This window comes from Bos taurus, chromosome X (assembly GCF_002263795.3).
Source record: "Bos taurus isolate L1 Dominette 01449 registration number 42190680 breed Hereford chromosome X, ARS-UCD2.0, whole genome shotgun sequence".
NCBI lineage: Eukaryota > Metazoa > Chordata > Mammalia > Artiodactyla > Bovidae > Bos > Bos taurus.
In genome coordinates, this window is record NC_037357.1 from 99,084,585 (window position 1) to 99,101,561 (window position 16,977).

Here is a 16,977-nt window from a genome sequence, read left to right on the forward strand (position 1 = left end):
GATGCCCTGGAGAAGGGAAAGGCTTCCCACTCCAGTATTCTGGCCTGGAGAATTCCATGAACTGTGTAGTCCATGGAGTCGCAAAGAGTCGGATATGACAGAGCAACTTTCACTTTCACTTTCATACCAAGGTCACAAGTGTGGAGCCCTCCACCAAGGTTACAGAATAAAAATCTCTGGAACTGACCAAAGCCCATAGCAACTGTTGCCATAAGCCTCCAGATCTAAACCAGCCAGTTCCCTGACCCCGAAGTAGGTGAAATACTACTGGATTGCCCACTCTATAGCATCCTAAAGTGAAAGTGAAAGTTGCTCAGTCGTGTTGGACTCTTTGCGACCCCATGAACTATACAGTCCATGGAATTCTCCAGGCAAGAATACTGGAGTGGGTAGCCTTTCCCTTCTCCAGGGCATCTTCCCAACCCAGGGATTGAACCCAGGCCTCCCACACTGCAGGCAGATTCTTTACCAGCTCAGCTACAGGGGAAGCCCCTATGGCATCCTGCTGCTCTGCTAAGTCGCTTCAGTCGTGTCTGACTCTGTGCGACCCCAGAGACAGCAGCCCACCAGGCTCCCCCGTCCCTGGGATCCTCCAGGCAAGAATACTGGAGTGGGTTGCCATTTCCTTCTCCAATTCATGAAAGTGAAAAGTGAAAGTGAAGTCGCTCAGTCATGTCTGATTCCTAGCGACCCCATGGACCAGGCTCCTCTGTCCATGAGATTTGCCAGGCAAGAGTACTGGAGTGGGTTGCCATTGCCTTCTCCCTATGGCATCCTAACCAATAACCTAATACCATCCTTCTAGTAGAAATTTTCTATCTTGAGACCATAAAAATTGGCTGCCAGTCTGCGAAAGGGTTGGGCTCTCCCTTGAACCAGCATGTGTTGTAATAGTGTGTCCCTCTCTAGTAAACTTTATTCATCTCTCACTCAGCCTCTTGGCTGGAAATTCTTTTCCAATCCGCGCATGGCCCACGACAGTAATCTCACACAAAGTGAAGATTAATATCTCCAGCAGTTTTAGAATTGTATTTTGAGGCGCACAGGCTGAGGAACTTGAGAGACATCAACCCTTGCATTTAAAGCACCAGGACTTGAAAAGCCAAGTACAATTATGTAAGTTAATATTTTAAGTTATGCAGCCTCTACCAGGATTTCTTATTTTTCTTCATTTCCATATTCTCAGAATAAGAATACTGATAGGGTTGTTTTAAATGTTCAGCGAATGCGGGTGCAACGTAAATTCAAAACAAGTTTCGGGCCACTTTATGTGAACCTGAGTTAGCTGCTTGGTTTTCAACACGGTTTCTCATTCAGCAGAATCCCGTGAGACTTCTTGGGTGAAGAACTTATCCTCGTTCCTCTGTCAGATTTAAATAATAAAAATGATGCTTAAAAATTATGTCCTCTTGAATAACTCGTGTCAGGTCAGTTTCTGGGCTTCCCTCTTCCTCCCTCAGGTTCCTGGCAGGAAAAGCGTGGAGAAGATGAAAAGGTTCCAATTCCCAGCAGCAGCGCGTTAGAAAAATTTTCCATCTGTTAGTGAGCCTTTGACTGCTTGAAAAGTGTGGTTTGAAAGAGGGTTTCTCTTATCTGTTTCTGGTACCGTGTTACAAATAGTAAGCTGGTTTTCGTTTAACCACCATGTGACGCCCCCTCCCCTCCAGCCCTGAGGCCCTTTGAAACAAAATATCAAAAGTTAGCTTCTGGAAATTCTCGAGGGGGAGGGGTGGGAAACCAGCGTTGCGGAGGGCAACTGACTACAACTCCCACAAATCCTTGCGGGCTGGTATCCAACCTGTCTCCCCCCTCCCCCCTTCCTCGCGCCCCTCTGCCCTGCGCTTGCGCGGAAGGCCCTGCGCTTAGAGGAGGGAGCGGGGACAGGACTATGCGCCTGGAGGAAAAGGAGGAGGAGATTAAAAAAGAGACCATAGACTTCCACCTGGGCCTAGAGCGGTTTTTAAAGTAGGGGCGAGAGGCGGGCGGGTTGGGACCGCCTCAGTACAGGCCGCCGGCGGTATCATGGCGACCCGGAACCCCCCTCCCCAAGGTGAGCGGCCGGGGCCCTAAGTAGTATCTTAGAGGCGGCTCACAGCTCTCGACCTTGCTTCGGGCTCGCCTCTTCCTTCTCCTGTCCCAGGGATCCTGGGGGCTCCGTTTTCTTGAGGCAACCTCTTTGAGCACCTCTTTTAGACTAGACCTCCCCTCCCCTTCTTGGACCCTCGCCCTCAACACGGCCCCACCTGTCTTACCTTCACCTCCCTTCCTATCCGTCTTCTAACGTTTAAGTCTTGCTGTTGAAGTCATTTCTTCTTGCTGGGCCTCTCGGTTCGGCCAGTGGAAGACCCCCTTTTGCTCTCACTGATGAAAATGGACCCTGCACTGACCCTGAACCTGAGATTTGAGGGTGACCCTTCATGCTGTGAAACTGACCTACCCGCTGAGATTGCGGGAGACCCTGCTGTGAAACTGAGCCACCCCTACAGAGATTTGGGGTAGGGGTGTAACTGTGCTCGGCTGTGTAACTGACGTTGCCCCGGCCCCCCAGGCCTGTGTCGAGCTCATTGGGAAGGGGATGCTAGGCCCTTTACGCTCGAGGCCCTAAGTCTCAGAGATTGGGTTTAAGAAACTGTCTACATCTGGGCGTTTTTAGGTGTATGCCAATGTAACAATGAATTTTAAGAGATGAAAATGTACACGACATTTTTAACTTTCAGTTGACTGAAAATGTGTTGCTTTCGTTTTCTGCTTTCAAGAATATGAAAGTGATGATGATTCTTACGAAGTGTTGGATTTAACTGAGTATGCCAGAAGACATCACTGGTGGAATCGAGTGTTTGGCCACAGTTCCGGACCTATGGTAGAAAAATACTCGGTAGCCACCCAGATTGTAATGGGTGGAGTGAGTGGCTGGTGAGAACATCCTTTTTTTGTTAAATTTCACTGGGAGCCTGACTGCTGCCCTTTTGTATCTGGGCCAGCTACGTACTCAGTCAGTGGTTTTACAATGTTAATCCCAGAAGAGCTGTACCTTGAGACTTTTCTCGGTGATATGATTAGTGTAATCTACACTCAGACTCTTTGCTGGGTTTTGGTGATCATCCTCCTCCTCATCCTTCCTTTGATTTTGTTTTTTGCATATTCCCCCCCTTCTCAGATTTAGCAGATGTAGTGGATCTGATTCGGTGCCAGTGGGTAAAGAGGGAAAAATATAGAAGAGAAGAGTTAATTATATGTAAATAATTTTTACTTGTTCGGTTGAAAACCCTGTGAGAACTCCCACAGTAAAACTAATCTACAGGATTATCAGCCCTGTGCAAAGCAGTGTAAAATTCTCAGTAAAAATTACTGATTATGATACAGATGGTTCTGTTAATTTTTGTACTTTGAAGAAGGAGAGTTGTAGAACATTGGGTCTTTGTTGGAATTCAGTGCAGTTCAGTCGCTCAGTTGTGTCCGACTCTTTGCGACCCAGAGATAATACTGTGAAGTACATTAAGGGGGAGAGGTTAATAAGTATTAACCTCACCAGTTAACATTTCAGATCACATGATTATATAATTGCTACTGTAGATCTAATTCTGTTATTCTTAGACTAAAAAGATTAGCCAAATAACAAGGGTCAGAAAGAAGTTTGACCCTTTATTTTGAAAATGTTCATGACCCTAGAGAATTTCTGAAGCTAGTGGGTGTGCTTAACCTGTGAGTAATCATTTTTTTTCCTTAGATTCTAGGTTAAATTCATCTTACATTAATTTAAATATTTACATATTTAAACTTGATAAGTATAAAGTGTTTGTTTTAATTTGTGTTTTACTTGCACCTTGGAACAATGGTGTGCTCTTTTATGCCTTTTTTTAACGCCTTTTTTAAATAAATGCCATTTTATGGTAGAGACATTCACTGTGAAGATTCTGTGATGAAGAGGTACAGTATTTATTCATGATGTGTACTTACAGTGCTGCTTATGAAAAAAGCCTGCAGTTAAGAGAGTTGCCTGGTCAGAGCCCTGGTTATTCAGATGATTCTTCTCAAGCTGGTTATACTTTGATGCCCACAATTCAGGGCCTGGCCTTCTACTTAAATAAGCTCACAGTCTGGTGCCTTGGGTGATTGGTTAATGTGAGTCCAGGCCTAGAGCCCCATCTTGAAAGAGACTAAAAAATAATTGAGCAGTAGAATTAAATCATTGTGTGTTTTCTTCTTGTAGGCCAAACTTGGTGAGAAGCCCCATAATTGGGAGAAGTTTGCTTGGAAAGCCTAGAGACAGAACAGAGGACATTAGTATACCGATTGTAATTTCTCATACCATCAAGCAAAGGATAGACATGCTTGTGGAGCACAGTCCCCAGGATACTATTAAGACCTGGATGCTGCTTGGCTCCTTTGCTCCCTTTTCTGAATCTTCGTTGCTGTCTCCCCTACTGAGGGACACGTATGTTTGGATTATAGACAGGTGTTGGTCCAGGAGCTGTGTAATAGGACTCTAATATTATACAGGTGATTTGTTGCAATGACTTTACAGGGTAAAAATGTTTGCAATTTTTTTAGGGTATAAAACTGATGTCCTATTGTGGCATATGTTAGGGAGGAATGGTTAATATGTTAGCTAGTTAACAATTCAGACCAATTCAGGACTTGATTGGGAAGCTGAGGAAATTATATTTAGCTGTAGGTAGCTATGGGTTCTTGATCATAATAAAAAACTAAAACTGACAGCAGGATAGGTGGCTGCTCGGTGAGATGGGAGGTGTGAAGATCAACCAGGGGGTCGTTAGTGTGATCTGGAAGCAAGGTAGTGATGCTTTTGAGGATGGAAAGAAGACAATCAAATAATGTTTTGGAGAAACTTGGGTGTATAGAATTGGCCATCAGTTGGACCGCAGAGGCAATGAAGAAGGCAGTCTGAGATGAGCATGAGGTGAGAAGCCTCGAGAATACTGCCATCACTTAGAAATTGGGACTTTAGCAACAGGTGGTTTGGTTGGAAAGATGGTGTTTGCTTTGGGACATTTTGAATATGTGGTTCTGGGTGGCAAGAAAAGCTCGTCATGTAATTGGAAATGTACATTTTCCATTTATGAAGGTGTTTCCTCAGGCTTAGTTTCCTCAGGCTGTTAGAACAAAGCACCACAGCTAGGTAACTTAAAATGAGAGGAACTTATTCTCTCACAGGTCTGGAGACCAGAAGTTTGAAAAGTGTCAGCAGGGTTGGTTCCTTCTTGGAGGCTCAGGGAGAATTTGTTCCGTGTTTCTCTCCCATCTTCTGGTGGTTGCCAACAATCCCTGACATTCCTTGACTTGTAGACGTGTGTGCTCAGTTGCTAAGTCATGTCCAACTCTTCATGACCCCATGGATTGTAGCCTACCAGTCTCCTCTTGTCCATGGGGTTTTCCAGGCAAGAATACCGGAGTGGGTTGCCATTTCCTCCTCTAGGAAATCTCAATTTTGCCTCTGCCATTACATGGCTGTCTTCCTTCTGTGTGTCTCTATGACATATTGGATTTGGGGCCAACCCTACTCCAGTATAACCTCATCTGAATTAACTGCTTTTGCAATGAATTTACTCCAAATAAGGTCACATTCTGAGGTTCTAGGAAGGTCATAGATTTCAGGGGTGACACAGTTCAACCCAGTACAGAAGGCTGGATTGGAAATCTAAGATTCCTTTGCACGTTGGATCTGGAATGCTGAAGGGAATAATGAACTCACTGAAGGAGAGAATCAGAAAAGAAGTATGGGTTAACATCCTTACAGGATAGATGAGACAAAACAGGTTTAATATAGAGATAGAAATAGATAAGGGAGCCATGAGAAGTGTGGGCCAAAGTATAGTCATGAAGGTGGACCTCTTGCTGGACCTTCACGGGTAGAAAAGTTTTAGATATGTGGAGCTAGGTAGAAACCCCGAGAAATGGGGATTAATAGCTTGAGTAAGAGTGGTGACCTGTTTGGAAACTGATTGGATTGGAGTAGAAGGTTTTGGTAGAGTGAGAGTTGGCTAGATGTGTGGAACATCTTGACTACATTAAAAAAAAGCCCCACAAAACTAAGCATTTTGTTATGAGGAATTTCAACTTAATACAACTGTAGAAGGAAGAGTATAGTGGACCCTTGAGTACTCAACATTCAGTTTCAGTAGCCAGTCTTTCCCCTGTCAATTCCCTTCTTCTCTTCATCCCTTAAGCACATCTCTGACAATTTAGACTGTGCAGTTTTGACTAGTCTGTATAACTGAAAGGAAACTGAGGATTTCTGAGCAGCTGAGGAACATGGTCAAAAGAACTGGGAAGACATTAAGATTTTATTAGGAAAGCAATGAAAACTAGAACAGAGAGAGTTTAGTACATCATTGATTGTTTTCATCCTTTGCCATTTCTTCCACTAAAGGTGTGCGGGATTTTTGTTCCAGAAAGTTGGAAAACTTGCAGCAACTGCAGTAGGTGGTGGCTTTCTTCTCCTTCAGGTATGTCAGAGCTTTCAGTCCTTGCCTCTGCTTAACAAGTAAACATTTCATCAATAGCATAACCTGTTCATACTGACAATTTAAAGCATATATTTAAAGTTCACACACATTCATACACAGTATATGAAAATCAAAAAGTCTTTTTCCTTCCCTGTTTCCTAGTCATTTTTCCTTCTCGGAGGAAATTGCTGTTAGCGATTTCTAACATGTTTTTTAAAACTAGGAGACCATAATAATACAGAAAGTGGAAAAAAATAATGGTCTTAAAAATAATTTTAATAATTAAAAAAAATAACATGTTTTTTGAAACTAGGAAACCATAATAATACAGAAACTGGAAAAAAATAATGGTCTTAAAAAATAATTCGTAATCCTATTTCTGAGGCAAGTTGATTTGAAATTTTAGTCCTGTTTATGTTCCTCTAAGTATAACGTTCTGAGGTTGTTTATCAGGATGTTATCTGGCATTCATGTCTGTTTGGCATATATTTTGCCCAAAATATCATTCCCTGAAGATCAAATGTAATCCTAAAATTGAAAAATCTCTGGGAATGCGTGTTAGCAACAATTTTGAAGATAACAGAAATCTGTCAGGTTTTGAAAATGATTGATGGTCATAGCAACCAAAATCTGACTTCAGCACCTAGCCATTGATCATGTAATAACAAGTGTCACTGCCTGATGTACAGAAGGACTGAATTCATATGTATTTAGGACGGATTTTCAGTTTTTAACTAAACAGTTTAAAAAATTTATATATTTTTTCTATTGATGGTATTATTAAGAGTAATTGCTTATCTCTTGTAAAAGGTAAAAATAAATAATTATTCATATTCTAAATTTAGTCCTTTGGATGTGTATGCCAGTATTTGTACAAATAATTTTATTTAAGCTGATTTTTTACTTCAGTTTATATAGAACCAAGAATTAAGTTATTTAGTTATCAAGAATCAAGATAGTTAATTTTATAGCTGTTTTGAAAACTCAGTTTCAAAAGATGGAAAAGGATACTCTACCAAAGCAGAGTTCCCTAGAATATTCACAGATAGAATTATATATTTCAGTCTACTCTGCATGTCGTTTATCAGAAGTCCATTTCAGCCCCTCCAAACCCATGTTTTACGGTTGCCACCTTCTACTTCATGTTTAGTCCAAGTAATGTTTGAAGTCCCTGAGTAGAAGATGGAACCTCTCCGCATCAAATCAGTTTTTCCCACAAATATGACTTACCTTGAAAGCTCAATAGAAGGAAACAAAGACAAAAAAAGAAACAAATGGCTTTTAGGCTAATTACCTTTTATTTAGTCTTGCTTCCACATTTTTTATTACCTTTACTTATATTTAAAGCTCAGGTGTTTCCAGTATATATTTATCACACTGCAATCTTAAAAAATAGACAGTTGGTATATAAATCTTTTAAATTCAGTTTTTTTTTTAAGTTGTACATGCCCATAATTCAAAGGGTCAAGTACATGTGTAATGCTCAATACAGATTAGAATAATCCTCTGCCTCCCTCACTACCTCCCCATTTTTCCTCTCTTGAGGCAACCAGTTTGAACTATTAGCTGATTCTTAAGGTATTTATTTCCTTTTTCCTAACTAAATTAATTGGATATTTCTTTATCTTTCAGTTTGAGGTATTCACTGTTGGCTTCCCATTAGGGAATGTGGGAATTTAGCTATCATTTATTGAACTTCTGTGTGCCCCAACCCCCACATCATCTGAGCATTGTTATTTCGTAATCGTGTTAGATCATTACCTGGAGGTCACTGAGCTTCTGGATTCTGTAAGTTAATGTCTTTAACTATGTTCAGGAAGGTTTTGGCCATTATTTCTTTGAATATTTTCTCCTATTCTTTTTTTTCCTTCTGAACATGACTCTGACTGATGCATGTTAGGCTCTTTGATAAGGTTCTGAGGTTTTGTTCATCTGTTCTTTTCGGTCTTTTTTTGAAAATTGTATAATTTCTAGTGATCTAGCTTGAAGTGCACTGATTCTGTGTCATCTACCTTCTGCCATTTATCCAGTGAATTTATTTCAGATATTCTGTTTTTCAATTCTAGAATTTTCATTTCTTTTTATATTTTTTCTATGTTTCTGATGATAATTTTTATCTTTTCATTGATTACAAGTGCAGTTTCCTTTACCTCATTGAGCACAGTTAAAGTACTGCTTTAAAGTCCTGATAATTTCAGTATATGGGTCATCTCAGAGTTGGCATCTGTTGATTTTCTTTTGAGACTAGGCCGCATTTTCTTGCTCTATTGTATCAGATAACTTTGAATTTTATTCCTGAGCATTGGGAATGTTTTGTCATGGAGAGTCTGGATTCTGTTTTATTCCTCTGAAATTTGTTAATGTTTTGATTTTAGTAGGCAGTTAACTTGGTTAGACTCAAATTGCAAACTCCATTTCATCTGTGGTAGAGAGTGGCTCAAATCTCAGTTGTTTTTCTTTTTTAGCCTTAGCCGGAGTACTTCGTTATGCCCCATGGATGTGTGGTTCAGGACTTGGGTAGAATTTACACATAGAATTTGGGGCTTCCCTTCTCTAGCTGTGTCCTTTCTGGCAGCTGTTCTTCTCCTGGGCTCTGTCCTCTGGTTCTTCAGGCCAGAAAAATGGCATGTTCTCTATTCAGCTTTTAGCTACCCTGCAACTGCATCTTGTCCTTAAGATAAAGCCAAAAAAATGGTCAACTCACCTTATATTGGTTTCTTCTTACAAGTTTCAACTCCTCTTTAAAATCTGCTTCCTTTTATTATTCTGGAGCCCTTGTATTTTAACCAGGGTTTATAGTTGCTGTCTATGGGAGGGACCTTAAGGTTCTTCATCACTTCTGTGTCTGTAACCCAGATTACCATGTAAGATATTGCCAGGAAAACCTTTCACTTGCCATTTGTTTTGATTATCACTCTGTTTTGCTGAGGCTAGAGTTAGAACTGATATAAGGTGAATAAATATAGGAAGAAATGGAGATAAATAGATTCTTCTCTGGAGTCATTCACAGTGAAAATGGAACCTAAGATTCCTAGCCTATTTATATAAAGTCAGATATTTTTATAATTTGAAGTATTTTATGTGTGAAAGTCCAAGTTGCTCAGTTGTGTCTGACTCTTTGCGACCCCTTGGACTATATAGTCCATGGAATTCTCTAGGCCAGAGTACTGGAGTGGGTAGCCTTTTCCTTCTCCAGGGGATTTTTCCAACCCAGGGATCGAACCAGGGTCTCCTGCATTGCAGGCAGATTCTTTACCAATTGAGTTATTTCATACTTAAAGTGATGCATTAAGGGATTACAAAGAAAGCATAAACTTGGTAGAAGTGATTTATAATGGTATACAATTGTTTACTACTCTTGTGATTCTTTACATGTTGATTGTACTGTTTGAAGGGATGACTTATTGTACTGGCTTACACACATGCTATTGTTCCTGTTCAGATTTTGCTGTGTCTCAGTAGCACCATATGAGACATCAGGGTTAGTAGGCATTTAGCTGTAGTTTTATTAAAAGTATTTATGACATAAAATTTGTGTAGAGCATATCTTCTTTTATATTCCACTTTCAAAAGCAGTTACCAGAAAAAGTATTCTTTTTTTTTTTTTTCAGAAAAAGTATTCTTAATTTGACTGAAGAGTCTGAGTTAGTGAAGAGAGTTTATCAAGCTACTTTAATGACCTAAAAACTGATTGGCTACTGATCTCTTATATTAATCATCTGTTTAATTAAGGGTACTTTTTTTTAATTAGCTGTACAAATTCAGTAGTCTCTGCCTTTTTAGCTAATTCTTAAATTCTAAAAATTCTGATCAAATTATAGAATAGTTGTAATATAATTTTTGGAATCTTTTGCCATTAAGTACTGTACTTTTCTTAACATAGTGTTCATCACATCTAAAGAATTAGGTATGCTTAAGTCTGTTTTCCCTAATGGACTGTAAGCTCTCTGAGGGTGGGGACTTTTGTCTCCCTTGTTCTTGGCTATAACTTGGAGGCCTAGAACAGTGCCTGGCACAGAATAGGCGCTCAGTGTGTGTTAATGAATAAATTAGTGAATAAATTATGCTCTGTTACACATAAGCTTCATACATTTCTTGAAATCTAAATATTCATATAGGGGCTTCGCTAGTGGCTCAGATGGTAAAGAATCTGCTTGTAGTGCAGGAGACCTGGGTTCAGTCCCTGGATCAGGAAAATCCTCTGGAGAAGGTTACCCACTCCAGTATTCTTGTCTGGAGAATTCCATGGACAGAGGAGCCTGGAGAGCTATAGTCCATGGGGTTGTAAAGAGTTGGACATGTTCATATATTGTATTATCAACCTAGTTGATTTAAAATTAACCGTTTTTATTACATTTTTGCAGATTGCCAGTCACAGTGGCTATGTGCAGATCGACTGGAAGAGAGTGGAAAAAGATGTAAACAAAGCAAAAAGACAGATTAAGAAACGAGCAAATAAGGCAGCACCTGAAATCAATAACATAATAGAAGAAGTAAGACAATGTATATTTTTGGCTCCTTTTTTTTTTAAATGGATCTCAGCAGAAAATGTGACTAGGGAATGTGGTCTTTAAAAAAAAGACTGGTGTTTCTGGTCATGTCTAGAGTGTTAAGTAAAATTTGGGATCAAGTCACCATTTAAAACACTCATTTTTTTTTTAGTTGTTAACTAAAGCTACCTATTTTTTTTTTTGAGGTGGAATAGTTTGAAAATGTATATATTTTATTTTATTAATATATTAGTTTTATTAATATTTTATGTATATTTTGTGTTTTATTCTTACATTGTTTAGAACTGAATTGAATGATCCTTTGCTTTTATTTTAATTCTGTCCTTTTACTTTCTCCAACTTCTATTTTGAAAAATTTTATATCAGTTGAAAAGTTGACAGACAAAAACAGTAAATACCCAAGTACTCTTCACCTATTCACCAGATTGTTCACATTTCACATTTGCTTTGTGTGTGTGTGATTTACCCTTTTTATTCCTGAATTATTTAAGACATTGTGTCTTTTTATTCTTTAATACTTCTGTACATATGTTCAAAGAGTATGGATATTCTCCTATACAATTACCCTTATGAATCCCCACAAACTTAATGTGATACAATAGTATTTCTTAATATACAGTTCATGTTAAAATTTTTATATATTTCCCCCCCCCCAATTAAGAATTGCATATTGCATTTGGTGGTCATGTCTCTGAAGTCTCCTTTAATTTTAAATGGTCCCCTCATCTGTTTTTTGTTTTTCTGAATTTCATGACATATTTTTGAAGTATCTAGGCAGAGTATCTCACAGTCTTGCTTTGTCTAATTCCTTCTTCATGATTTTATTTGGGTTAAACATTTTATCAAGGTGTTATTTTTCTGATCCTGTATATTTTTTCCTACTGGCTAGGTGGACTGATGGTTAATAAATATCATTGTGCATGCTGTGGGACTTTATTAATCATCTGTGTCAATAATTTGCTGAATGGACTGTTTATGCCCACACTGTAGGGAGATTTCTTTTTATCTGTGAGAATTTTGCTGCCCATATGCCTGTTATCTCAGAAGCAAGAAGCTTCTGGGCCTGGCTGGGGGCTCTAGGCTCCTTTAGTTTGTAACAGACAACCCTGGCATCTTGCCTGATGGTTAGTATCTGCAATAGTAGGAACACAAGAATTTTTGCTGAATATTTACTTAATTAAGGAAAACATCTGAAAAATATTACTCAGCTCTGGATTTAATAATGAAGAGTATTTTTAAAAATTTGTTATCTTTTTCTTATTATGGTAAAATATATAAAACGTAAAATTTACCATTTTAACTATTTTTAAGTGCACAATTCACTGGCATTAAATATATTCACACTTTCATGTAATCATTACTACCAGAACTTTTTCATTATTCCAAATAGAAACTCTAACCATTAAGCAGTAACTCCTATAATTAACCTGTCTCCCTAGCCCTTGGTAACCTCTGTTCTACTTTCTGTCTTGATGAATTTGACTATTTATATAAGTGCAAATTATAATAGCATTGTCTATTTTTGTCTGTTTTATTTCACTTAGTGTTTTCAAGATTTATCCATGTTGTAGCATGATTCAGAGTATTTTTCTTCAAACTTTATTTCAGGCAACAGAATTTGTCAAACAGAACATTGTGATATCCAGTGGATTTGTGGGAGGCTTTTTGCTAGGCCTTGCATCTTAAGAATATGTTCTATCACAGTGAAGTCACCTCTGAGAAGAGAAGTGGTGGTGACAAGATGGTCTCATCATTACACATTGACAGATTCTCCAGGAGGACAAGAAACAACTAGCTGGACAATACCCAACTCACTGCTTAGCATTTTGCCATCTGAAATTTAGCAGACTAGTATCTGCTATAAAATAACCTGTATGGTATATGGATAATAGTATCCCTGAGCAAAACATGGCTTTCATTATTTTTCAAGAATTTGTGTTTGTTTAAAATTTGAATATAAAACACTACTGTTGGATGTAGATATGGAGAGAAAATGAATTGTTGGATGTATTCCCCAGTAAAATATTATCCTCATTTTATTTAAATAAAATGTTTTCCATTGTGCTTTTTTAGTATAGTGCCAGTAATTAAAACTTTGTATTATAGCTTCAACTGTAGGGCTGACATTTTTTTTAAGATATGTTTGCAGTAAACTGAAGAACTGTAACACATTTTGTGGAAGGATTTGCAGATAATAGAATTATTAAAGATAGTAAGCAAATTTAATATCAATTTTTAGGTTGCTTTTTCCTACAGTTCTTATTTAATAACTGTAGTAAACAGTTTCAAGAAATGCTCTAGAAAATAACACATTATCTAAAGCTCTTTTTTGTTTTTTTGATGTCTGTAGTTGTAAAAATACCTTCTTGTATGTAAACTTCTAAATTTTTTTATTCATTTGTTTATCCTGGCAGCCTGGATAGAATTAATTATTTTGAGACTACATAGAGTTGGGTCACTGATTCATTTTATTAACTTCGAGTGAATCTTGTTTTTCATTTTTAAAAATCCTATAATACAAAGAGGTAAAAATCACTTGGCAAAACCAATACAATATTGTAAAGTAATTAGCCTCCAATTAAATAAATTTATATTAAAAAAAGTTTTTAAAAATTAATTAAAGTATTTAGTAGTATAGTATGGATTTAAGGCTTCAGGTTTGTCGGTAGCATTGTGTTGATTGAACACTAGGCCAGTTGACTTGTTTCTCAGGACCAATATCACAGGTGGCGCAGTGGTAAAGAATCTGCCTGCAACTCAGGAAACACAAAGAGACTTGGATTTGATCCCTGGGTCGGGAAGATCCTCTGGAGAAGGAAATGGCAACCCAGTCCAGTATTCTTGCCTGGAAAAATCCATGGACAGGAGCCTGGTGGGCTACAGTTCTAGGTTAGAATTGGGAAAAAGCACAGAACAATGGGTGTAGGAGTCTTCAGGTTGAAAAGACTTGTGATGTTCAGACTAATCTCCTTTTGATAGGAAATCCTTACAGTATTTTGTGTGTATTATAAGCATAAGGCATTTCATACTTTCAAGGTTGTTCCAGTCTTTGTCCTTTCACCCTCACGAGACTCCTTAAAATTGAATGTGGGATTGATCTTTATTTTCTTCTTTTACTCTCATTAGCGCCTCAGATAAAATGCTAAATAAAACTCGGACTCTCTTACTATGAAGTGATTTTGCTTATAAATACTTAATTTTTCTTCTTTGAGCTTTGCTCTGTTTCTTCCTTGCCTAGCTTTTCATTACTGTGAAATTAAAAGGGAAAAGTACTCTCCTTCGGTGGAGCCTTGGCTGCGCTTCTGTGCTCTGTCTGCCTGATACCTTTCATTTGATGCAGTGAGGCAGGCTACTATAGGGAGCTCTAGTAGCTGGCTCAGTTTGTTCATCTTGGAAATATAAAGTGTCTCTTCTCTATGTGATTGGGGAAGTGGGGGGCACAAGAATGACTGCCCTCAAATGGAGACTAAATATTCTTATATGAAAAGTTACATAATAAAAAAGGAGAGCCTGGCATATGATTTAATGGCAAATGAGTTGTAACAGTAACTACTTTCAGAGTCCAAACATGAATGAAAAGTGAAAAACAAACACCTCATTTTTACCTATATATTTCCAAGTATTTTTTGATTGCTGATTTATATACCAAAGGCAAAATATTATCAGTGCTTTCCATACTGTCTCCTCTCTGTTGGTGCCCCTGATTCTGCCTCTTGTCTGCACTGTTACCCCATGAGGTTGTATGCTACTTGATGCAGTCATATGTGGTGTTAATTAATCTATAACTTATGACACACCCCTGTGTAATGCTTTGCTCGTATTAGGTATCCAGCCAGTGTTGTGAATGAGTATGTGAAAAGCACATTACTGTGCTAGAGTTAGTGTTAACCTATAGGAAACCTCTGAAGGTTCTGAATCAAGCTCCATCAGAAATGACTTGGTGGGGCTTAGCCTGAATGAAAAGCCTATGGCCTGCTGTTGTCTAAAATGAGGGTTTTTATGTTTGAGGGCACAAAGGTTTGCAAGACTTATTAAAACTTGAGTATGTGGAATATAGATATTTTGTGGCTTAGACTTTGGAAGATATATAAGGACATTTTGACTGATAGTTGTTTTTTTTTCTTTTTGGTCTCACCACACAGCTTGCAGGATCTCAGTTGCCTGCCCGATGATCGCACCCATGCCCTAAGCAGTGAAAATGTGGAGTCCCAACTGCTGGGCTATCAGAGAATTCCCCATTTTGACTAATTTTTATTTTTTTATTCTTAGAGCTCTCCCCAATTTCCTGCACAAAAAATGATTATTTTTAATGTTTTCTTAAATATGCTTATTATAGAAAAATACATAGCATAAAAATATATAAGATGTTGATAATGTATATCTAGATTATCTGTATTTTGGTGCATAGCCTGTGGAATTTTTTTCTACATACATATGAACACGTGTATTTTGTATAAAAATTGAGTCATAGTTTATACACTTTTATAAATAGCTATTTTCACTTATAAGTATCTTTTTATAATAGGTATATTTAATGGGGTCACAAAGAGTCAGACACAACTGAGCAACTAAGCACACACAATAGGTGCATTTATGATGACAGAAACATTTAAGTGTCCACACTCATCCCCTTTTATGAGACAACCATTATGAGAATTTCTTTCTGCATATATTAGTTTTTTTGGTCCAAGTTTGGATAGTACATATTGGATGGTCACTCTGAAAGGTAAGGAATTTGGTGCACATTCCCTGTCCCCTTCCCCTTTTTTTTGATTGCTAATATGTTTTTAGTTTTTCTAGTAGATGCCTTTATTACTGTAAATACTATGCTTTTTCTATCCTAAGTTACCAGCTTTACAAAATACCTGTTAACTTCCTGTTAGTAAAGAAGAGGAAAATTTAAGTGCACCTCCTCCCTGTTTCCTCTGGCTTCCTGATTTTTGTTAAATTATTACTTTTAATGGTACATTCAAATGATAGGATTCTATACAATTATTAAGAGGAGTGTAGAGCTATATAAATTGATCTAGAAAGATTCACTTGTTAGTGATAAAATCAGGTTACAAAAAGTATGACCCCACTTTTTAAAAATACTGCAGGTGAGCATAAGTGTGCACACAGATCATAGAGGCTATCCTTGAGGTTAGTATATAGGATTTTCATGTTGTATTTTCAACATGTTTGTGTCATCTGAAGTGTTTACAATGAGTACATGTTACTTTATAGGTAGCAAAAGTTGTTTTTTTAGAACCAGGAATCAATAGGTTATTGCTATTTTAGGGGGCTATTTCTGCTTTATTCAGTGAATGTATTTTTTAAGTGATTTTTGTGAAAATAATGCAATAGTTCACGAAGTCAAGTGGTATTTGACTAATTCCAGTACCTTTCTTCCATTTAGTGGCTCTTTTCCTACAGAAGTTTCAATTACATTAGTTGTTTTTCTTGGTATTTACTGAAACCATATTTCTTGGACTTTTTTTATGATAAATAACTAGACTTGGACTTCCTATTATGGTAGATGTTGATTTAGCTCTATAATACTTTTTTTTCCCTATCTTTGTAGTAGCTATTTATTAAATTTCTACAAAGTTTTATATATTGTGACAAATATTGTTTACTGTTGGATAAGGACACAATTTTCTATAGGTTCATTTATGTGACTGCAGCCAGAATCCAGCATTAGCCTGATCCTGCAAATAGCTCTGCAGCATGAAGGGCCCTGTGGCTGGCAGCATAACATCCCCTCCTTGCCCCCAGGCAAAGATGTTCATGTCCTAATCCCCTGAACCTGTGACTACTTTAGGTTACATGACAAAAGAAGGAAGGTTACATGACAAAAGAAGGAAGGTTGCAGATGGAGTTAAAGTTGCTAGTCAACTGATCTCGAAGAGGTTATTCTGGTGGATCTTGGTGAGCCCAGTGTGATCACAAGAATCCTTAAAAGAGGAAGAAAGCAGAAGAGCATCAGAGAAAGTGATGTGACTATGGAAAAAGAATGA

The 16,977-nt window shown here is 37.9% G+C and overlaps 1 protein-coding gene across 1 annotated transcript; it reads left to right on the forward strand.

The window, feature by feature from the left end:
* Nucleotides 1-1,977: 1,977 nt before the first annotated feature.
* On the forward strand, nt 1,978-13,042 carry FUNDC1 (FUN14 domain containing 1). Its single transcript, NM_001104982.1, is given in 5 exon segments — nt 1,978-2,050; nt 2,757-2,913; nt 6,392-6,467; nt 10,832-10,960; nt 12,587-13,042. Coding segments are annotated over 5 exon segments (468 nt in total). The 5' UTR covers nt 1,978-2,022; the 3' UTR covers nt 12,665-13,042.
* Nucleotides 13,043-16,977: the final 3,935 nt, after the last annotated feature.